The 22,575-nt window shown below is 45.6% G+C and overlaps 1 protein-coding gene across 10 annotated transcripts in view; it reads left to right on the top strand.

Annotated features, from left to right (window-relative positions):
- Nucleotides 1-3,827: 3,827 nt before the first annotated feature.
- MIA3 (MIA SH3 domain ER export factor 3) overlaps nucleotides 3,828-22,575 on the top strand; it is a 55,210-nt gene continuing 36,462 nt past the window's right edge. For 8 of the 10 annotated variants that reach the window (XM_045455678.1, XM_045455674.1, XM_045455680.1 and 5 more), the window contains exons 1-6: nucleotides 3,847-4,014; nucleotides 6,936-7,069; nucleotides 10,681-10,767; nucleotides 13,708-16,534; nucleotides 19,238-19,399; nucleotides 21,971-22,116. In XM_045455678.1, the coding sequence (XP_045311634.1) occupies nucleotides 3,882-4,014; nucleotides 6,936-7,069; nucleotides 10,681-10,767; nucleotides 13,708-16,534; nucleotides 19,238-19,399; nucleotides 21,971-22,116 (3,489 nt within the window). In that variant the 5' untranslated portion in view covers nucleotides 3,847-3,881. Of the gene's footprint in view, nucleotides 4,015-6,935; nucleotides 7,070-10,680; nucleotides 10,768-13,707; nucleotides 16,535-19,237; nucleotides 19,400-21,970; nucleotides 22,117-22,575 lie in introns of all 10 variants that reach the window. The other 2 variants (XM_045455675.1, XM_045455671.1) reach the window with 1 other exon arrangement.

The raw sequence follows: 22,575 nt of genomic DNA, 5'->3' as shown, positions 1-22,575 counted from the left end.
GCGCCACCCAGGCGCCCCTGTTAATATCTTCTTAAGGCAATAATATAATAATTAAGAATGCAGATAAATGAAAACCTGGAAAATCAACAGACTTAGCAGGCAGTTCTTCACCAACTGAGAGCTCTCATCCTTCATATAAAAGCATACCTGAATATTTGTCAAAGTAAATATTAGCAAAGTAATATGGAATTAGATCATTTTGGAATTTTGCCCTTTCCACCAATGAATTGTCATTAATTCTACTCTAGATAGGAATTAAAAAAAATTAGAATTACTTTTATCTGCCTTACCTATTCTGGTAATACATAGGAAAAAAATACACAGTGATTTCATTCACTCTCTCCACAACAAATATGCCCTTAATCAACAATAAATGTATTCCAGGTTCTGTTCCATGTGTTGAAGATCCTGCTGAGGAGAAGACACAAAATACCTTGTTCTTGTAGCATATTTTCTCTTGGTACTATTTACATATGGAGGCTCCATGTAGGTTAGTGGTGTAATATATTTATCATATGTGAGTTATCATGGGTTCATCTAATGAATCATTTGTTGAGTACCTCATACATCCCAGACATTTTTCTAGACATTTATGTTATAGCAGTGAACAAAACAAATGTCTTGCTCCCAAAGAACTTCTATCTGGGGTAGGAGGCAGTCAGATAAACAAATGTAAGGCTGGTAGCAGTGCTCTAAAGAAAAGCAAACCAGGATGATGAGCTAGATAATCACGAAAGGAGCTCTATTTTATATAGAGTGATCAAGAATGGCTTCTCTAACAAGAAATAGTGTCATTACAGACACTGGATGAAGTGAGGGAACTAGTTAGGTGGACTGTTTGGGGAAACTGTTCTAGGTTGATGCAAAATCGCAAGTACAAATGTTTTGATGCAAGAGTGGACTTGGCAAGTTTGAGTGGAACTAACACAGAAAGAAGAGTGTTAGGAAGTGGGGGTAAAAGAGATGAGCTAGGTCAGATCAAGTAATACAGTACAGTCCATCATAAAGTCATTGCATTTTAGTTGGAAATGGAAAGCTGTAGTAAAGTTTCGAGCAGAGGAGAGAGATGACCAAATGTACATTGTGAAATGATCACTGTGGTTGCCGTTGACAGGGTAGACCTTAGGGAGGCAAAGGCAGAGCAGTGAGAAGGCTATTGTAACCTTTCAGGTGAGAGATGATGGTGGCTTGGCCTACAGTGTTAACACAGGAGATGGTGAGAAGTGGTCAGATTCTAGATGTATTTCCAATGCTTTCGCTGAGTAAATAAAGTCAAACAAAAAATGAATATATACTGTATGATTCCATTTATATCACATCCAGCAATTACAAATCAATCTATAGCAACAGAAGGTTGTTTGGAGATAGGCAGAAAAGGGGAGGGAAGACAACAAAGGAGCATGAGGACTCTTATCAGTGATGGATACATGATTTATCTTGATTATAATGATGGTCTCATGGGAATATACATATGTCACAACTTAACAAACTGTCCACTTTAAATGTGGGCAGTTTATCATATGCCAATTACATTCCAGTAAAGTTATTAAAATGAAGAACACCCAGGATTGGCTGATGGGTCAGATTGGGTGTGAGAGAAAGAGTTGTCATGAATGATTTGTAAGTTTTTGACCTGAGCACCAGGAAGATGGGAATTAAAATGGCATTTATTGAGATATAGAAGACTAAAGGAGCAGGGTTTGAGAGAGAAAATAGTTTGGTTTTTAACCAATTAAGTTGAAGATGCCCATTAGATACACCTAAGATTCTAGCGCAAATAAACACAGAGTGGAAAAGAAATGAACCCTTGAGGGCACTATCCTTGGATGGCCAGTGACCTTATCCATTGTACATTCTCTCCAGAGAATTATGGGAACTACACTGGACCAATGGGATATCTCATGACCCCTATAGTCAAACAACTGTGAACATCTATGTGAACATCACATCTTTTTCTTTATTCAACACTATGGATCTCATGGACAGGCCACATTCTTTCCTCTTGCTTTTCTGTTTTTGTTTTTGTTTTTTTCTTCAATTTATTTCTTTTTGAGAGAGAGAGAATCTTAAGCAGACTCCATGTTCAGTTGGAGCCTGATGCAAGGCTCTATCCCACAACCCTGGGACCATGACCCCGGGTTCATGACCGGAGCCAAAAGCAAGAGTCAGATGATCAACTGAATGAGCCATCCAGGCGCCCCTTTACTCCTGCTTTTAAAGAATCCAGTTAGTTTGGAAAACCAATTGATGGGTTTGGTGTTGAGGTGGATGAATAACCTTAGCAGAGAATATTGCAGTGAGAAGCCCCTGGTCACAGTCAAATGCCAAGTGCTCCAACCAAAGGCAGAACATTGTAGCCACTGCAGGTTTACGGCGTTTTTTCCCCTCCCCCATACAGATAATTCAGTTATATCGTGATTTATAAAAAGATTTTGTGGGGCTCCTGAGGTTGAGCCTCCGACTTTGGCTCAGGTGATGATTTTCACCATCCGTGGGTTTCAGCCCCGCTTCGGGCTCTGTGCTGACAGCTCGGAGCCTGGAGCCTGCTTCAGATTCTATGTCTCCCTCTCTCTCTGCCCCTCCCCTGCTCGCGCTCTGTCTCTCTCTCTGTAAAATAAATAAATAAATAAATAAATAAATAAATAAATAAATAAACAAACATTACATTAAAAAATTATTTAAAAAAAAAGATTTTGCTTCCCCTAGTCAGAAAATACAAAATATTGCATGTTGCTTGATGGAGGCTTTACAGAATTGTGATAAAAAGGATATTCCCTGGGTTTGAATCTCAGCTCCATCTCTCACTAGGTGTGTAAACGCCCCAATTTACTCATCTTAAAAATGAAGATAGTAATAGCATCCTCTATTGTGAGGGACTATTGTTGTGAATATTAAACAAATTGATACGTTTAAAGATCTTAGGATAACACCTGGGCGTTAAGAAAGAACTCAATAAACGTTAGCTGCAATTAATTAGCTTTTCCTCCCGACCTGATGTTTATTCTCTTTCGCTGTTTTGATGTCATTTAGTTTCCACTAAATTGTGGATTTCTTTTGACAAGGGCCAGATACCTGTCTTTTGACCTACATCTTTCCCTACACCAGCCTAGTGTCTCCAAGGCGTGAATGATAGCATAAAATGGAAGCTCAACCCATCTGTGTTGAATTACTTCTTCCCTTAGGGATAAAGGCCCAAGAATCTGAAGACCTCAGCCCTGGTATACACAGCCTACCCCTATCCCCCAAGGCTACAAACAAACAAACAAACAAACACACACACACACACAAAAACAAAAAACAAAAAAAGACCAAGCCGGCCACTAGTTCTAATTTCCATCACCAACCCACCATTCCACTGCTCACGCCCCTTCCCAATCTAAGGGGATCGTGGATGGGACCCCCAAGGAACCCCCGGGAGCCTGAACGAACCCCTGGGAGCCTCAATCCGGAGACTAACAGCGGCAACTCGTGGGTGGGATTTGGTAGTTTGGAAAAGGAGGCACCGAAGCAACATTTAGGGGAGTGGGAGGTGGGCTGGTTTGGGCTGGACCAGGAACCAGAAGCTGTCAGAAAGGACCCGCGTTGGGACGGCGGGGTGGGGGTTCCAAGGTCGCAGAGACTGGTGAGCGAGGAATACGAAGGAGCGGGCGAGGGAGCGGAGACAGGAGCGCGGGCCGCCGGGGCGGAGACAGCACGGGGTTGCGGGTTCGAGCCTAGCCGAGGCCGTGCTGACGTGTCGCCCCGGAACGCCGCGGCCTCTGGCACCGCCCCGCCCCGCCGCGCGCCCCGCCCGCCGCGCTCCGCCCTCGGCCCCGCCCTCCGGCGCCCGCCCCGCCTCGCCTCCGCCTCCGCGCCGCCGGCTCCCCCGCGGTGACCACAACATGGCTGCGGCGCCGGGGCTGCTCTTCTGGCTGCTCCTGCTCGGGCTGCCCTGGCGGGTGCCGGGCCAGCCGCACGCGGGCACAAGCCGGCGCTTCTCGGAGCACAAGCTGTGCGCGGACGACGAGTGCAGCAGTGAGTGGCGGGAGGGCGGCGACGGCGGCGGCGGCGGGGCCGCGCGGGGGCGGGAGCCGGGCACCCCCGCGAGCCGGCCGGGGGCGCAGGCCGGGCGGGCGCGACAACGGGGTGGGCGATCGCCGGGGCCGTGCGCCGTCCCCTCGGTCTTCGGCGCCCGCCGGCCCCGGTCGGGGGGCTGCGCCTCCCACTTGTTGCCAGCGTTTCCTTTCCCTCTGCTGATGCGGCGGGGTCTTAGGGGTGGCGGTGGCCTCCGGTTTCCTCGGGGGCGTCTCGCAGCGCTAGCTCCCGCCGGGTCCCGAGGGGAGTCGGGACACGTGGGGTACGCGCCGCGCACCCTGGGCTCCCCGCGCTGCAGGGAGCGCTCTCCTGCCCCCGCCGCGGGGACTTGGGTGGGTGCAGTCGGGGCGCCGATGCGCCCAGGGCTCGGCGGGTGCTCTCCCCGTGGCGGGTCGGTGTTGGGGCTCGGGAAGTGCGCGCTGGCGCTGCCCCTTCGCCCAGCCGCTTTCTCGGGTTTGGGGCTTCTTCTACCGCCTTCTTGACAGGGATTGGAGTTTGGGTTTGGGACGAGCCCGGAGTCCAAGCATGCAGTGTATTCCAAGGTCTCCGCCCCGGCTCTGCCTCAGTTCTGTCATTTCTGTGATTGGGTGTCTCCTTGCAAACAGCCAGGCAGGGAGGGCACCTTCGGAAGGCCAAAATCTTTCGCTCTCGAAAGAGGCCAAGAATCTGCATTGGCCACCTGGGACCAGCAGCCTCCTCTTCTTTGCGCAGGAAGCGGAATTGTTCCCCAGTCCTAGATTGGGGGTGGGGGATGGACTGTGGGCGGCGAGGAGGCCAGAGATGTCCAGAATCAGATGAAGATTATTAAAGTAATCATAATGCATTCCCCCAAGGGTTTCATAAACGCGATCAGCTTTAGCTTTAGTCACTTGTGTTGTCGGAATCTCTCCCTCTGTGTTTGTGGGACCGGAATCATTCTTACCGTCTCCCGGAGGGTCTTGAATAACCTTGTAACTTAGTGACAACCGCTGTTCGTAAATTGTAAACAACACATATAGAAAAAATATTCATGCCGAAGAGGCCGCATGGCTGCAGTTTATCTATTTATATTCAAATCGGTGCTATTCACAAGCAAATTTCATAATTGGAGGAGTTTGTATCCACTGCAACACCGTTCAAGAGGAGGAGGCATCGTGGATTGCCTTAAACTGGTTCCTAGAGGTAACCTAGGGCTGAAGCAACTAAACACCGCAAAAGTGGAGCCGATTTTTACAGTTTTTGCCTTCAGTTTCCTCTGAGCAAACCCAGATGATTAGCAAGTGGGGTTGGCTAAGACCGAACGTTTGCTATGCTTTGCTTTCAAGGACTCCCTGACTTGGGTTCCTCAAAACCATAGTTAACGTGGAGAATCACATCGCTGATGCTTCCTTAGTACAGAGGCATGGTGTTGGAAGGGCCCGTGGTTGTCACTTAAGTTGAGAAATGGCGTGTGTCCAAACAGATGTAACTGAACGACCGGCAGCGGCTGAGCAGGGTCTGGGACCGTGTTGCATAAAGTGTTTGTTTAGTAAGGTGTGCATGTGTGTGCTGTCCTTGTGTACTTTCCAGACAGTTGTTTCACTGTGTGCATTATGTTGTCATCTAGTTTATTGTTATAGATTCTCCATGATCTCTTCTAAGGGGGAACAAAAGAAACATTACCACTTCCAGTTCTGATAGAACCCTCAATCTGAAATAGCCCATTACCTTCAACCTGGCCTTTCCCCTAATTCTATCTGGATTTGGATGCTGGGCATATATTAAAATAATCGGATTTTAGCGTCAAAATTCAAAGAACCGCCTTCAAATCTATCTGTTCACCCCCCCCCCAAGTATGTATTTAAAGATACATTTTAATGTATTGCTAATTGGCTTTAAGAAAAAGTATTCTTTCCACTCACCCTTCTTTTTCTCTGCTATTTAATTGCGTCTATTGTCCGTTTCATCTTACATCAGAAACTGTGTATTTGGCCACCAAAAAGAAAAATTCTGCTTCTACCAGTTTCTAGATCCAGTGTGATTTATGTCCTGCATTTTAAGACTGAAGGTAACTACTGAACAATTCTCATAGTTTTGCTTGTCCCTGCAATATGTGATGCCCACTTGTGATTTTTGTGTATAGACATAAATAAATGAGGGTATTTTCCCTTTGTTTTGAAACCTTTGTAATGTTGGGGACAGTCAACATTACCTACTGTCATAATAATTCCACATTACCCTGTCATGTGATTGGACCCATAATAGGATGTGATATACTTTCCCATTAATTTATCCAGATACTGCACGGGGAGAACAGCGTGGCCTCAAGTGAAGTTGACAATGTTTACTGCTGATGCATGGTAGCAGTTACAGCCACTTAAAGATCGTGCCTTTTAGTGTTAGTTCAAGTTAATTGACCCCTCGGGGGTTCCTGGGTGCTCTCCCCTGTTCCTTATTACCTCGGCATGCAGTCACGCTTAAGCCAGACAGCATCTGCACTTGAATTTATCCAGTTGCACAGTGAAGCTTTTTAGGATTATGAAACAGCAGAGATTGAGGACAAGAAGGTTAGAGAGTTTCTCTTGAGACCAGCCATGTGTGGCAGTGGACTCACTGCGTTTTGTTTCCCAGCATTATCCTTAGAGAAAACAGAGAAAGCGGCCCTCTCCCCTGTCTACTTGTAGGAGATGATATATAATGATAAGGCTCTAAAGATTTTAGTTAATTGGAGCATATGAATTGAAAGCGATTGATTCCAGAGAGTACCGGAGAAACTTGATTGTTATTTACAGAATAGAAGAAACCTCCTTTCCTGATAAATCAGCGTGGACTCTGAAAGTTGAATCCTGACATCTATTTTTTTTTTTTCTCTCTTTTTTTTCCTGCCTTGTCTTTACCTACAGTGTTAATGTACCGGGGTGAGGCTCTAGAAGATTTCACAGGCCCCGATTGTCGTTTCGTGAGTTTTAAAAAAGGTGACCCCGTATATGTCTACTATAAACTGGCAGGGAGACCGCCTGAAGTTTGGGCTGGAAGTGTAAGTACATATTTGACATACTTTATTTTCTTACTTTTTATTGGCTTGTGTAGGGCTATGGGTTTAAATAACTGTTTTCTTGGGGTCTTTGATGGCATTCACGTGTCCCCTCTGCTGGACTGGGAAAACAGAGGATGGCTGTGTGTCACCAGCAGGCATCAGGCCTGGCCCTAGGTGGGGGCTCTGTTCCTTAAACAGGGCCCAACTGCTTCTGGTTTTTGTTGCTCAGCATTAAGTCATGAGCCTTATCAGCTGTGGCTCCTCCGTGCACAGGAAAGGTTGAAGTGGCGAAAACTGAAAATTCTGAACTTCATTGCCGTGAGCATTAGCCCTAATCCTGTAAACTTTGTGCAGGACTGTGTTTCAGGTGTTCATGTTTAAAGTTGATTGTGTATTTCTTTTTTTCTAAATTATTATTTTTTAATTTTTAAAAAATGTTTATTCATCTTTGAGAGAGAGAGAGAGAGAGAAGGTGAGGGAGAGTCAGAGAGAGAAAGAGACACAGAATCCAAAGCAGGCTCTGAGCTGTCAGCACAGAGCCCGACGCAGGGCTTGAACCCATGAGCCATGAGATCATGACCTGAGCTGAAGTCAGATGCTTAACCGACTGAGCCACCCAGGTGCCTCTCTTTTTTTTTTTCTAAATCACTAACATTTGTGAAAGATTGGCAGGTCTGGAAATAGGCAGCCTAATCGTGTATATTGTTACCGGTCTGTTAAAAGAGCAAAATGCCCTTTTCACTGTGTGTTTTTCTTGTTTCCATGTTTTGTTTGCATCTTCTGGGTCAGCCTGCTGCCCACCCCCACCCTCCACTCTTCAGACACTTGCTCCTGGAGGGCCCCCAGCTGTTGTCTTCCCGGGCAGTTTTACAGGTGCCCTGATGGCAGATGTGGAAAGCAGGGACTCCATCGTGCTTTAGAATTAAAAAAAAAAATTTTTAATTCAAGTATAATTAAATATATTTAATATATTAAATATAAATATATATTTATTTTCATATAAATATATATTTATATATAATATGTATATTAATATTTAAATATATATTAATATTTAACACTGGGTTATATTAGTGTCAGGTGTACAATATAGCAGCTCTACAATTTGATACATTACTTGGTGCTCATCATAATAATTGTGCTCTTTAATCCCCATCACCTATTTCCCCCCGTCCCCCCCCACACCGACCTCCCCTCTGGCACCCAGCTGTTTGGTCTCTGGATTTAAGTGCCTGTTTTTTCGTTTGCCTCTTTTTTTCCTTTGTTTCATCTCTTAAATTCTACCTATGAGTGAAATCATATGGCATTTATCTTTCTTTGCCTGACTTATTTCACTTAGCATTATATACCCCCTAGGTTCATCCATGTTGTTGCAGATGGCAAGATTTCATTCTTTTTTATGTCTGAGTAATATTCCAGTGTGTGTGTGTGTGTGTGTGTGTGTGTGTGCGCGCACGTGCTTGCATGTATGCACACGCTATGTCTTCATCTGTTCATCTATCGATGGACACTTGGCTGGCTTCCATGTTTCGACTGTTGTAAATAAAACTCGGGCTTTGATGTTTTTAATGAGGAGATTCCCTAGGAGTGACCTGATTGAAAGCCTTATGAGTTATCGTCCTTTCCTTTCTAAGAAGTGTGATGTGTGGACTGCTTCTTTACCAAAAGGAGTGAGAATTCTTCATGTCCTTAGGATTATCCAAACTTCCAGATATCCAGTCCCTGCTGTGGAAACTTTTACTTTCCATAAAATACCAGACAACAGAAAATAAGGCTTGAGAAACCTACATAAGGGGAAAAATAGGTTCATTTTGTTGGTGTTACAGATTCCTTGGGGGGGGGGGGATTCTTTTTTTTTTGACAGAGAGACAGAGAGAGAGAGTGTGTGTGTGGGGGGGGGGAGGGACAGAGAGAGAGGGAGACACAGAATCTGAGGCAGCTCTAGGCTCCAGCCTGTCAGTACAGAGCCTGACATGGGGCTCGAACTCATGGACTGCAGATCGTGATCTGAGTTGAAGTCGGACACTCAGCTGACTGAGCCGCTCAGGTGCCTCCCTAGGAGTGAATCTTGAGTGACCAACTAGCTGGTTAGGTTCAGCCCTTATAATTTAGGCAGAGTCCTGGTTGAGTCACTGTGTACAAAGAAGGATCTGTTCTGCTCCCTGCAAGTCTGCCGCGTGAGATTTCTTGATAATCTTCACTCTGGGAAAGTTTTTTCCATGTACCGAGGCCTGTTTTATACACGGTGAAGTGGTTGAGTTGGAGCATTTGGTAAGTGAGCTTGACATATATGGCATTTTCCTTTGGCCATATTCACCTCTCATGGTGCCTTCTTAGGGAAGCCCTGCCCTCAGCAGCCCAGCCAGAAGGGATCTTGCTGTCTGATAACTGTTCAGGTGGCACTTTGCACTGCTCACGTGGCATCCCCTATGTTGCCTTTTTTTTTTTTTAAGTTTATATATCTATTTTGAGAGAGAAAGAGCGCATGCTGGGGCGTGAGTGGAGGAGGAGCAGAGAGACAGGGAGAGGGAGAGTCCCAAGCAGGCTCTGCACTGTCAGTGTGGAGCCTGATGTGGGGCTCAATCTCACGAACTGTCCACCCAGGTGCCTCTCAAACTGACTCTTGTTTCTGTTTCTTAGTTTTCATCCTGCAGTCTTTTTTGGTTTCTTAGAGTTTTCAGATTTTAACTGCCAGTGTAGCAGTTTTTAATTACCCTATCTTATCTAATCTTCAAGGCTGTATTCTAGTACTGAGACTGGCTTTCACATATTTGCCAGATATAACAACAGCACTCCTAATGAGGCTATTTTGGGAGTTGGTGATAAGTAAGCCTTTTTTCCCTTGGTGGATTGGATCTGCCTCTCAGCCTCCTTCCCAGTGATCTGCTTTTCCTTCTAGACACAGTCAGTAGAGGACAGTGTGTGCCTCTCAGGAGGATGCTCTGTGTATTTTAGCTGTTAGTGCTATAGATAAATGGGGTTATTTTCTCTAGAGGTTTACTTTGCATGAAACTAAAGCTTCTTGTGTAGAGTAGTATGAATTTTATTTTCTCTGCAAATACTCAAAAATCTAGTTTTTGAAAAAGCTACTACAGCCCGTTATATCAATAAATATTTGCTGTTTCATTGTAGTCATCACTTATTTTAGGAATTTTATATTCTTTTTTTTTTTTTTTAAGTGTATTTATTTAAGTAATCTCTACACCCAACATGGGGCTTGAACTCAGAACCCTGAGATCAAGAGGCACACAGTTTTCCGACTGAGCCGGTCAGGTGCACCTGATGTGCTTAGTTTTAACCATAAAATATACAAACACTTTCTGTTATGTAGGTCTTTTATCTACTTCAGAAATCTAGCTCTGTGTTTAGAATTAAGTTGCATGATGAAAGGAAACTTCAGTGGTTTTAGAAAAATTGACCTTAAAGTATTCTGTACTTAATTTTCATTGGAATAATAATCCGTGTAATCATCATAGCAATTATCTGTCTCTTGTGGTTGTACCTACCTACGTATCTATCTGTTTCCTCTCACTGCTGAAAATTCTGTCGTTTGTATTTCTTATACAGAATTTTGATTGGTATGTGTTTCTTTTGCCTGTTTTTTCATATAGGTTGGACGTATTTTCGGATATTTTCCAAAAGATTTAATCCAAGTAGTCCATGAATATACCGAAGAGGAGCTACGGGTTCCCACAGATGTAAGTTATGTTATGGATTTTTAATTTTAATTTTAATTTTTTTGGTTCTCAATTATAAATTGCCTTTCATATTCATCAGTTATAGTCAGTTAATGATTTTTGAAAGTCCTTGTATTTGGGCCAGAAAAAAAACAAGTTAACATTTGTGTGTCAGGTTTTAAATTAGAATCAGGTAACTTTTAAAAATAGAAAAAAAGAAAAATGTTTGAAAAGAATTTATGGGAGACTGTGTCATTATTTGGTAATTGTCTAATATGTACAGTCATATAGGGTTTCTTTTTGCTGCTTTATATGAGAAAAAATTAAGAATTCAATATCTTTGTACTTAGTTATTAAGTTTAAGAGCTATACCTTTTTATAGGCTAAAGAAGAAGGTATCTCCATTAGAAAACTTTACTCATTGAATAGCTCTTAGACATTTTTTTATAAATTTTTTTTTTTTTCAACGTTTATTTATTTTTGGGACAGAGAGAGACAGAGCATGAACGGGGGAGGGGCAGAGAGAGAGGGAGACACAGAATCGGAAACAGGCTCCAGGCTCTGAGCCATCAGCCCAGAGCCCGACGCGGGGCTCGAACTCACGGACCGCGAGATCGTGACCTGGCTGAAGTCGGACGCCTAACCGACTGCGCCACCCAGGCGCCCCACTCTTAGACATTTTAAGTGTAGAGAAATCAGATCAAATGCTAAACTATGTACTAGGTCAGAAATGCCAATTTACAATAGTTTTCTTTTTTCTTTTTCTTTTTTTAAAGTTTATTGTTAGATTGTGCATGCAAGTGAGGGAGGGGCAGAAAGAGAGGGAGAGACAGAATTCCAAGGAGGCTGTGCATTGTCAGCACAGAGCCCAACACGGGGCTCAAACCCATGAATGATGGGATCACGACCTGAGCCAAAATCAAGAGTCACGTGGTTAGCCGCCCCTGCAGTGGTTTTCTTATTACTGATTCTTTAGTGATTTAAGGGATTATAGTTACGTTACAGGTTTGGAAAAGGGAACCTGAGAGATTCTGAAGAGGTCTGGTCTCAGATCTGCATGGTACTGACTGTACATCCTATAAAGCATTCATCTGGGTGCATGACATAGCTCTGTGATGGCAAGGATTCTGTGTTCTGGGATCCTTAGTCCTGTGGATCATTTTCTGGACTTTTTTTTTTTTTTTTTTTTTTTTTTTAATAGTTTGAGAGAAAAGGAGAAAGAGAGAGGGGAGAAGGGGCAGAGATGGGAGAGGGAGAGAGAATCCCAAGCAGGCTCTGTGCTATCAGAGCAGAGCCGGACGCGGGATTCGAACCCACAAATGGTGAGATTGTGACCTGAGCTGAAACCAAGAGTTAGACGCTTAGCCAAGTGAGCCACGCAGGCGCCCCTGTTTTCTGGAGTTTTAAAATGTGTGGTAATTGATGCCTACCTTCATTCAGAAATCTTTGAGCAGTTTTTTAAGTTTTTTTTGCAGTGCTACAGATATGCAGGCAGCTGGCCTAGGGCCATCGTTGGATGAGATTGGCAGAATATATGAAGTCTCAGAGCCAGTGCTGTACTTAACATTTCTTTGTAGTCTCAAGGGTCATAAAATCAGCCCCATTACCTGTCTGGCCTCATTCCTAATGAAGAGACTCCCCAGGATATAGGTGTGAGACAGCAGTTCATTGGCCGCGGTGACCTCACTTGTTTGGGAGTCTGCCTTCTTAGTGTACCTCCACAGCGTGCTTCCCTCAGTGTTAAGAAAGTGGCTTGGAAACGGATGTGGTGAAAAGAAGAAATTCATCCCTACTGCACTGGTCAGGGCTCCTCAGACTTTGGTGAGAGTTTAGTTAGGAGAAGAGAATTACCTGTGTTGGCTTTTAAACTTACTTTCCGTTTATGGCCCCATTTACGTCAAGTTGCTTATTATTGGAGGAAAGGAAGAATGTAGGTTTATGCCTAGTCCTGAAAGCAGACCTTAATGACACCTACCACCCTGATGTAGAATAGAGTATATTCCTTACTGAATCTTGTTTTCAAGTTGTACTTGAGGTAATAGTTAAGTGGGGAGCCCCCTGACACCCTTATTTGTGCCTTTAAATTTTTATTGCCCATGCACCTATAATTTAATAAGGCTGTATTTAATAAGGCTTCCTAGGCTGATTTATCTTTCCCAGCGCCAAGAAAATATGAGCCAAAAAAAAACCTGTGTAGACTTAGAGCCTGACAGCAAGGTGATTCTGCCTGTCTCTAGCTGGTTAGAGAGAGAAGGATAGTCTGGAGGGCACAGTGATGGGGAAGCTGGATCATCTTCCAGCTTCTCCTGTGCATATTATTACGACATGAATTCCCAAGACATCAGGCACAGTTCTTGGGAGTTGGGGGACCCAATAAATGACACCCTGTTTTTCTCCACTTGTGCTCAGAACAGATTGAGAGACTCAGGAGTCAGGCATGTGGAGACCAAAGTATCACTATTACTTACTGATAAAACTTTTTGGTGAACATGGCTTGGGTGTGCAGAAGTAATGGGTTTCCTAACTTTGTCGTGTGGAATAAGACAGACGTACCCAGCCACAGACAGGCTAGCTAACAGGGCTAGCTAGCCTCCCCAAGGGGGCTGTCTCTGTAAAACTTACAGCGTGGAGCGGAGAGGATATGTGTTCCCTCTAGCAGGTCCCAAACAGAAAACAGGGATGGTGCAGAGCAAACTCACCAGCCACATGAATCCTCGGGAGGAAACGATGAAGGGAAATCAGGAATATTACTCAGGGAGGAGTCCTTCTCCGTGGAAGCAGGAAACCAAGGAAAAGTGGGTACCCGCTTTTATTCCCCTCCCACTACCCAAGAACCGTCATTGCCCAAGGTTGGCACAGAAGCCCCTCTGGATCCAGTTTGAGGTTAGCCTTCATTAGCACGGGTAAGAGTTTGCTCTTGCGACACTTAGTGACATGCTAATGTTTTTCTTTCTCTTACAGGAGACAGATTTTGTTTGTTTTGATGGGGGAAGAGATGATTTTGACAATTACAACGTAGAAGAGCTTTTAGGATTTTTGGAATTGTACAATTCTGCACCTGGAGATTCTGAGAAAGCTACAGAAAAAACTGGGCATGAGGACACACTTCTTGAAGTACTTGAGGAAAGCGACCTTGCACCTGAATCTGAACTTGAACGTGAACCAGGAGAACTTGACTCAGAGGAGAGTGAAAGTGTGTTCTCAGAAAACTCTAAGGAACTCAGGGAAAGATCTGGGACTCAGAGGAACCACCCTCACTTAAACAGCCAAGCAGATCATGCTCAGGGAGACCAGTTTGCATTTGAACCTTTTGAGGAAATGCTACAAGATAAACTGAAAGTGCCGGAAAATGAAAACAACAAAACCAGCAATGGGTCTCAGCTCTCGAGTGAACAGGAGAAGATTGATGCTTATAAACTTTTGAAAAAAGAAATGACTCTGGACTTAAAAACCAAATTTGGCTCGACTGCCGATGCCCTTGTCTCTGATGATGAGACAACCAGACTTGTTACTTCATTAGAAGATGATTTTGATGAGGAGCTGGATACTGAGTATTACACAGTTGGCAAGGAAGATGAGGAGGATGAAGAAAACTTGGACGACCTGCCGTTACTGACCTTCACACACGCTGGGGAAGATGTGAAGGTCCCAATGAAGTCTGGAGTTCAGAAATATCCAACAGATACAGAGCAGAATACAAATGAAAAGGATAAGGTTGAGGTGACTCAGCCCCCTGGCATCAAAAACTATGATCAAAATATACTAACAACCTGGGAGGATACTGTCTTCTCCTTCACAGATGGTGACAGACAAACAGGCTTGGACGTAGGGAGCTCTGACCCAGAGGAAGGAAGGGAGGGTGGTGACGCATTCATCCCAGATAGCAAATGGGGGAAACCACAATCAGCACCAGATTACGCCGACCCCCAAAAAGCAGAAGATGGGCTTTTGACTGTAGAGGCCCCTAAAACAAATAATGACAAAGACCCGGAAATTCACTTTACAGGAAACGGGAGGAAAGTTGAGGAATCCAAGAAGGGCCTGGCGCAGGCTGAGATGGGGCTGGAGGGGAAGCAGGAAGGCATGAAGGCACACGGTCCTACTCAAAGCAGTGACCTCGGCTCTTTGCCAGCTGCTGGAAAGAGTAAAGACATGTCGGAATCAGCTTTTGATAACAGAGAAAATGACCTAGAAGGAGCAGCTGTTCCTACGTCGAAAGGAATGCTCCATGAAGAAAACCCTGCAGAGCGGATTTTGGAGGGTGGCTCGGAGCGTGAAGCGGTACCCAAAGCTGCAGGGAGTCAAGTGACCGAGGAAGGGATGGAGCAAGAATCCGTGGGCATCGCACCAACGCCGGGGGGTAGTCCGCATAATGCATCCAAAGACAACGCGGAAGAAGTGCACGCTTTAGTAAGTGGACCAAAACCACACACGCTTTCACCGGAGCCTCCACACGAGGGATTTCAAGAGGAACAGCGTCTCAAGACTGACGGTCAGCCGAGGCCTTCCCCTCCAGATGAAGTTGATTTGCCAAGAGAACCGGAAGAAGAGGGTCTCACTGTGGGAAGAAATCTTTCCTGGCCACAAGGAAAAGAGGTGGCCCATGCACGTGATAGGCAGATGGATGAGAAGTTACAGCTCTCCAAGGAAGTGGTCAAAGAGGACTCCTCAGGGGAAGAAACGGCTCCTTACAAGCCCGCGGCGGGCACGCAGGAAGTGGAGACAAGAGGCCAGGTGGATAGCCTGAAAGTGCCAGGTTTCCATCCCGAGACACCAGAAGCAGAAGCTGATTACGGCCCTGAACAACTACTGGAGGATGAAAATGCTCTAAGTGCAAAACAGTCTAAAGAAAAAAGCCCTGAGATTCAAGGTGGGCGGTTAGATGTTCATCCGCAGGCCCCCGCAGGGGCCATGTTAGGCACCGTTAGTACTGCTGCAGAAGCAGAAGGAAACAAAGAAGAAACTAGCAATATCTTGGAAATTGAAAGAGAAAGTGAAACTTTGGGCAAAGGGGTGGACACAGGGGGCAGGGAAGCGGGTGGTGGGGTGGTGGAAAAAGAAAGCCCTCTTGTGGGTAAGAAAGCACAGAGACCATCTGAAGGAAGTGACTCTCCTGACCAAAAAAATGAGACCCCAGAGTTAGGAGAAGTGTTTGAGAATCAAGATTCTGATCATTTTCAAGACGGCCCTGAGGAATACCTGAAGACCCCCGAGCCCGCTGAGCAGCCCGGGGTGGAAGGACTCTCCAAAGAGGACCAGGAGGACTTGGGGAGGGTGGCGGACACAGAGGGCCAGGGGTCTGCAGTTGAGGAGCACGACGGTGACCTGTGGCACTGGACTGCGCACAGGGCTGTGCAGCCGCCGCACGGGGACCGGGTGAACGACTTGCCTATCCTCAGCAGCTTCTTTAAAGACCAGCAGTCTCTGCGGCGGTTCCAGAAGTACTTCGACGTCCATGAGCTGGAAGCCATGTTCCACGAAATGTCATTAAAGCTGAAGTCCGCGCAGCGGGAGAGCCTGCCCTATAATGTGGAAAAAGTCCTGGACAAGGTCTTCCGTGCGTCTGAGTCCCAGATTCTGAGCATAGCAGAGAAGATGCTGGACGCTCGTGTGACCAAAAACAGAGAGCTGGGCACCAAGGAAAATAACATATTTGAAGAGGCGGCGGTCCTTGACGATGTTCAAGACCTGATCTATTTTGTGAGGTACAAACACTCCACCATGGAGGAGACCACGCCGCTGGCGACGGCTCCACCCACGGAGGAAGGTTGGGCTGGCACCACAGAAGGTAAAGCGCCTGCCTGTGGCCTTGGGGAGTTGGGCTTGAGAGGCAGGTGGGGCGCAGAGTGGTTGGGGAAGTGCCTCCTGCTTTCCTGGTAAAGCTCTGTCCACAGTTTGCAGTGTGCCTAAAGGTGAGGGACAGCACTGTGACATCCACATGTCCCTTCCTGCTTTCTTCCTTTTAGGCTGGAGCGTGGGTCAGGATTTCTCATCCTGTTTTCCCCTTAGGACAGTTGAGACTGCTAGCATTTTTTTTCTTTATTAAAAAAATTTTTTTTAAGTTTATTTATTTATTTTGAGAGACAGAGCAGGTGGGGGAGGGGCGCAGAGAGAGAGAGAGAGAGAGAATCCCAAGCGGGCATCAGCATGGAGGCTGATGCGGACCTTGAACTCACAGACTGTTGAGTTCATGACCTGAGCCAAAATCAGGAATCGGGTGCTTAACCGATGGAGCCACCCAGGCACCCTGAGATTGCTAGCATTTTCTAAAGGAACCTTGACAAGCAGGTAAAGAGAAAGCTACAAACAAGAAAATGACACCCCAAGTAAACCTGTTAAAAAAGTACAAGTTTCATGTAAATTATGAAAGGAATTTTTTTGGTAACTTAAGTAAATTCTTTTGTGTTGTTTTTTTAAATAAACTCTATGCCTTATGTGGGGCTTGAACTCACAGCACTGAGGTCAGGAGTTGCACATTCTACCTACTGAGCCAGCCACGCACCCTGAGTAAATTCCTTTTTTTTTTTTTCTTAATATTTATTTTTGAGAGACAGAGTGCGAGAGTGAGCAGGGGAGGGGCAGAGAGAGCAAGGCGGACAGAGGATCTGAAGCAGGCTCTGTGCTGACAGCAGAGAGCCTGATGTGGGGCTCAAATTCACAAACCCGTGAGATCATAACCTGGGCCAGAGTCGGAGGCTTAACAGACTGAGCCACCCAGTCGCCCCCCCCCCTTTTTTTTTTAATTTTTTTTTTTTAACATTTATTTATTTTTGAGACAGCATGAACAGGGGAGGGTCAGAGAAAGAGGGAGACACAGAATCTGAAACGGGCTCCAGGCTCTGAGCAGTCAGCACAGAGCCTGACGCGGGGCTCGAACCCACGGACCGCAAGATCATGACCTGAGCCGAAGTCGGACGCTTAACCGACTGAGCCACCCAGGTGCCCTGCTGCCCCCTTTTTTAAATTACAGTGTAGTTGAAACACAATGTTACATTAGTTTCCGGTGCACAGCATAGTGACAGAGACAGGTCTGTGCGTTCTGCTGTAGCCACCATCTGGCAGCCTACAGGCCACTACAGGACCACTGATTGTATTCCCCACCCTGTACCTTTCACCCCTGTAACTTACTCATTCCACAACCGGAAGCCTCCGAAAGGGCTTTCGCGTGAAGTAACTGCTCTCTGACCAAGGATGAGCTGGCATCACATTTCAGCTGATGCCTTGCCAGAGTTTCTTTATCCTCACCCCCCTCAGTTTTCACCTTTTGTGGGTGTCATGTTCTTTCTTGTCTCTTTGGAGCAGTCACTTAGGTTAGTGAACTTCTCCTGGGCCCTCGGATTCTTGCATTCAGATGAATTAACCAGGGACATGACTGGGATGCAGGGCTCTCTAACACAGCACTTGACATGTGGAAGCCTTTCAGTAAATATTGATTGAACGGACCCTGAGCCAGTCTCCTAACGTAACCTGATTCCTAGTTCCACGCTTTTCAGCCTGAGGTATTTAAACTGTGGCATATGGGGGCGCCTGGGTGGCTCAGTTGGTTAGACATCCGACTTCAGCCCAGGTCACGATCTCGCGGTCCGTGAGTTCGAGCCCCGCGTCGGGCTCTGGGCTGATGGCTCAGAGCCTGGAGCCTGCTTCTGATTCTGTGTCTCCCTCTCTCTCTGCCCCTCCCCTGTTCATGCTCTGTCTCTGTCTCAAAAATAAATAAACGTTAAAAAAAAAAGTTAAAAAAATAAATAAATAAACTGTGGCATATGATAGCGTACCAGTGGGATATAAAGCCACAGGATAAATGCTGTCTTCCCAGAGGGCCAGTTTTTCTTGAATTTGGGGAGGGGAACATTTTTGCATGTAATCAAAGCAGACCTATTTTCCATTAGAATGCAAAACTGATGAATTTTTAGGGTAAACTGTGATGCTTTAAAGAAATTCTTCTTTCGTGTGGGTCACATTGGACTCTGCCCTAAGGCCTCTTGGGGAAGGAAATAGGTTCTCACTCTTTTTGACAATTAGAGGTACTCTGAAAATATTTGAAAGCTATTTCAGTAAGCTGCCTTTGGTAACGCTAGCTCTGTGAAACAAACATGCTTGTGAATGAAGGCGTGTTCTTTTTGTGTGGCGTAGATATTTCCTATTTCTGCCCTTGACTGGAATTCTCTTCTGCACATTCACCTGGTGGGGCATGTGTTGGGTTTGTCAAGGGGAGTTAGGGTTATTGAACCCCTTACCACAAATGGGTTTATTTATAAAATACTTCGGAATACGGGTTTCTTTGTAAATTGTAGTCATCTGTGAAGTGAGACAAAAGCAACTAAAACTCTTATTTCCCCACTCAGTCGAGCTTCCTGGGATCCCGGCATGTGGAGGGAGGGCAGTGGGAAGGTGCCCAGGGGGTGACCGGGGAGGGAGAGCTGCCCAGTGGGAGAGGCCGAGTGGGGAGTATCGTCAAGGCTTTGCCAGCCCAGTGCATTCTTCTTCTCTGTAGGAATAGAGCCACCCCGTGAAGATAGTTTCCCACAAGATCACACAGAAGACCTTAGAGCACAGATTCCCAAAGAGCCCAGCCAGTTGGATCAACTTGGGACTGGTGACAAGGGTGGCTCAGAAGTGTCACAGAAGCCGAATACTGAGAAGGACATAGACCCAGGTAAAACTTGCAGATTTTTTCTACAAAGTAGAGGTGTGTCATAAACAAGAGCTTCTAGGACATTTGTTCTTTTTTTTTTTTTTTTTTTTCCTTTTTTAATTATTTAGGTAATCTCTGCACCCAATGTGGGGCTCGAACTCATGACCCTGAGTCGTGTGCTCTACCAACTGAGCCAGCTAAGTGCCCCTGGACATTTGTTCCTAAAGGCAGGAAATCGAAGGGAGAATAAGACAGGCATGAATGAGTGTTAAAAAACAAGAAACCCCAGAATAGAAAGAAAAGCAGTTGAGGCAGATGGATGGAGGTCAGCAGTAGGAAAAAGGCCAGAGACTATAACCAACCAAAATATCAATGTTTGGCTCTCATTACTCACGTAAATAATTTCAATCTAAACTATTGTTCTTCAAAGGCCTTATGTTCTCAAACAGTAGTTTTCAACCAGACCAGCCGGCATCAGAAACTCTGGGGGTGGAGACCAGCAAGCTGTGTTTAACAAGCCCTCCAGGAAATTCTGATCAGATGAAAGTTTGAGAGGCACTGCTTTATTTATTTATTTTTTTCAGTGTATTTATTTTGAGAGAGAGCACAAGCGGGGAGGAGCAGAGAGAGAGAGAAGACAGAAAGTCTGAAGCAGGTTCCGTGTTGACAGCAGAGAGCCCGTAACGGGGCTTGAACTCCTGAACTGAACTGTGAGATCATGATCTGAGCCAAAGTTGGATGCTTTAACTGACTGAGCCACCCAGGCGCCCCAAGAGCCACTGCTTTAAAACCCACAAATTCTTCTCCCCCCTCTCCCGCCCCCAGTAGAATACAGTGTGGCTCAGGTCTTGTGTTAATTTGCTACCTGGACATGGCAAAAACCTTCTTAAAAACAGTGAAGGGGCTATTTATGCCTAGGTGTCTGTACGCCGTGGGGAGCAGTACAGAAAGTTGTGCATCGTGTCGTGGTCCCACTTGGCCTGACACCAGTGTGTCAGCATTAATCACAGGGCGCAGCAAACACTCAGTGGAGAGCAACTCACTTCATTTGGATTGAGGAGACTATTTAAAAACAAGACGGCAAGCCCAATAATGGCATCAACAGGTTGCTACTGAAGAAAGGCTAATTGTGTTATTTTGTGTGTCCGCTGTGGGGGGTGGTGTGTGTGATACCATTACTGGTTCCGTGTCCTTCGAGGTTGTGGTGTGTAACCCGGGATAAAGCGCTACCCATGAGACCTGGTAGCACCGTGTGGGCCTTCAGGAGAAGCCACGGCATGGGCAGGAATTCTGTAATTGGGGAAGAAATGACCTATCAGAGGCCTCCCGTGTTCCGAGGACGTTGCATTCATGTATCATCCTCTCTAGTTCTAAAGTCTTTATCTCAAAAAGAGTCAAAAGAGTTTTTTCAGCTTGTTGAAAGTGAGTCATACGCCACGATGTCTCGTTAACGCTCTTGCTCAGAAACTTTCAAGGCTAGGAAAACCTCTGCTTGCAGAATTAAAAACAGATTTTTTGCCCGGTCCTTCCGAGTTCTGCCACAGGATGACATGAGCTACCCTTACAGGCTCATCTTCCCAAATGTCCCTTCGTGCATCTCAGCCGCCCTGACTGTGGACACTTCCCCAGGGTCACAGTCATAGACCCATCGTGAATGGAGTCTCTGGGTTGGGAGAGAGTCCCCTCCTCCGCCCCTCACTAACCACTTGCTGAGCTCCTAGCTGTTTACAGAATGGGCCCAGCCTCAACTAATTCAAACTGAGGTCACCTCCCCTCCACCTCCTCTAGTGAAACCCTTTCAGGCTTAGCAGAGCTTCAGGCCAGCCCCCGCTCTGTAAGCAGTTCCCATTAGCGTCTCTGGGCGTTTACCTTGTTCTCTTTTGTGTAGCTGTCATTCATCTGTGAGGGAGCAGTCACCTGCCAGGGGCCAGACACCGTGCTAAGCACGGGTGCAGTCCACCTGCGGGTCTGCAAGCTGACGCTTTTCTACTCAGCGGTTGCCTGAAGTTTCTAACACAATGCTTCACCAGCACTGAATGAACATCTGGTAAATGCAACTGTGTCCGTGTGGGAAAAAAAAAAAAAAAAACCATAAGATTCTGCTTTTCTCAATTCCCATGACTAAATACTGTTCAGAGAGCAGTTGTTTTGCCAGAGACATTATGGGAGATCTGGTGAGGGGTAGGGTGTGTTGGAGATACGTTCATTTCATGATGGAAGAGCGTGATGGCTCGAATGGGTGTTCTGAATTTTGTTCTCTCTAGAATTCTTTAAGAGCGTAATTATATAAGTTATGTACGTCTTTATATAAGACCTATAGAAACTGTGTCTTTTTTTTTTTTAGTAAATATGCTTTAATTTTATCTCATGTTATCTCTACGCCCAACTTGGGGCTCAAACTCATGACCCTGAGATCAAGAGCCACGTGCTCTACTGACTGAGCCAGCCAGGCGCCCTTATAAGTCTGTATACGTCTTTAAGAGAAGCCACTGACTCGTACTCGGTGGGCACTCGATAAATATTTTAAATGAAGAGAAACAAGTCTTACTCTAAAGCATATTATAAAATATTAATTTTCACCCTCAATTTTAGGGATAATTCCAACAGAAAGCAGTCCTGTTGATGCTGTTGATGCAAAAAAGAAACTAGAAACAAATGCTGAAGAGCCAGCAAGTGTCTCACCTTTGGAAAATGCAATTCTTATAATATATTCATTCATAATTTATTTAACTAAGACGGTAAGTTCGACATACATAGCTTCTTCAGATAGAGTTATCGATTAATTACGGTTTTTGAGTTGATCTTGAGCATGAGATCAAGAACTTAAAATTACTGCTGATCCTTTGACTTCAGCCTCTGAAATGGGCCACCTGTGTATAATTTGATGGGTTCTTAGCTCAGATCTGCGGTGTGTCAGAGCCGGGCATAGACAAACCTGTAAAACATGGCTCTTCCCCAGCAGGACCTTTTAGTCCAGCAGGGAGATAAAGACCTTCACTGGGGACATAATATGATACGGGCAGAGAGTATTTTCCCGATGGGAGAATGATGTGTTGGATACACTGATTTCGTTGTGGTGGGAGGATGGGCAGAGAATGTCAGAAGTTTCGGTAGGAGCTGAAGGACAAACGGGAGTTTGATATGTGTTGCTGAATAGAAGGTGGAGAGGGAGGTAGCATGCGGTTCGACCGAGGAAA

Source organism: Leopardus geoffroyi, chromosome C3 (genome assembly GCF_018350155.1).
Source record: "Leopardus geoffroyi isolate Oge1 chromosome C3, O.geoffroyi_Oge1_pat1.0, whole genome shotgun sequence".
In the NCBI taxonomy this organism is placed as follows: Eukaryota; Metazoa; Chordata; class Mammalia; order Carnivora; family Felidae; genus Leopardus; species Leopardus geoffroyi.
The sequence above is the reverse complement of the archived record's forward strand: the minus strand, read 5'-3'. Positions and strand labels throughout refer to the sequence as shown.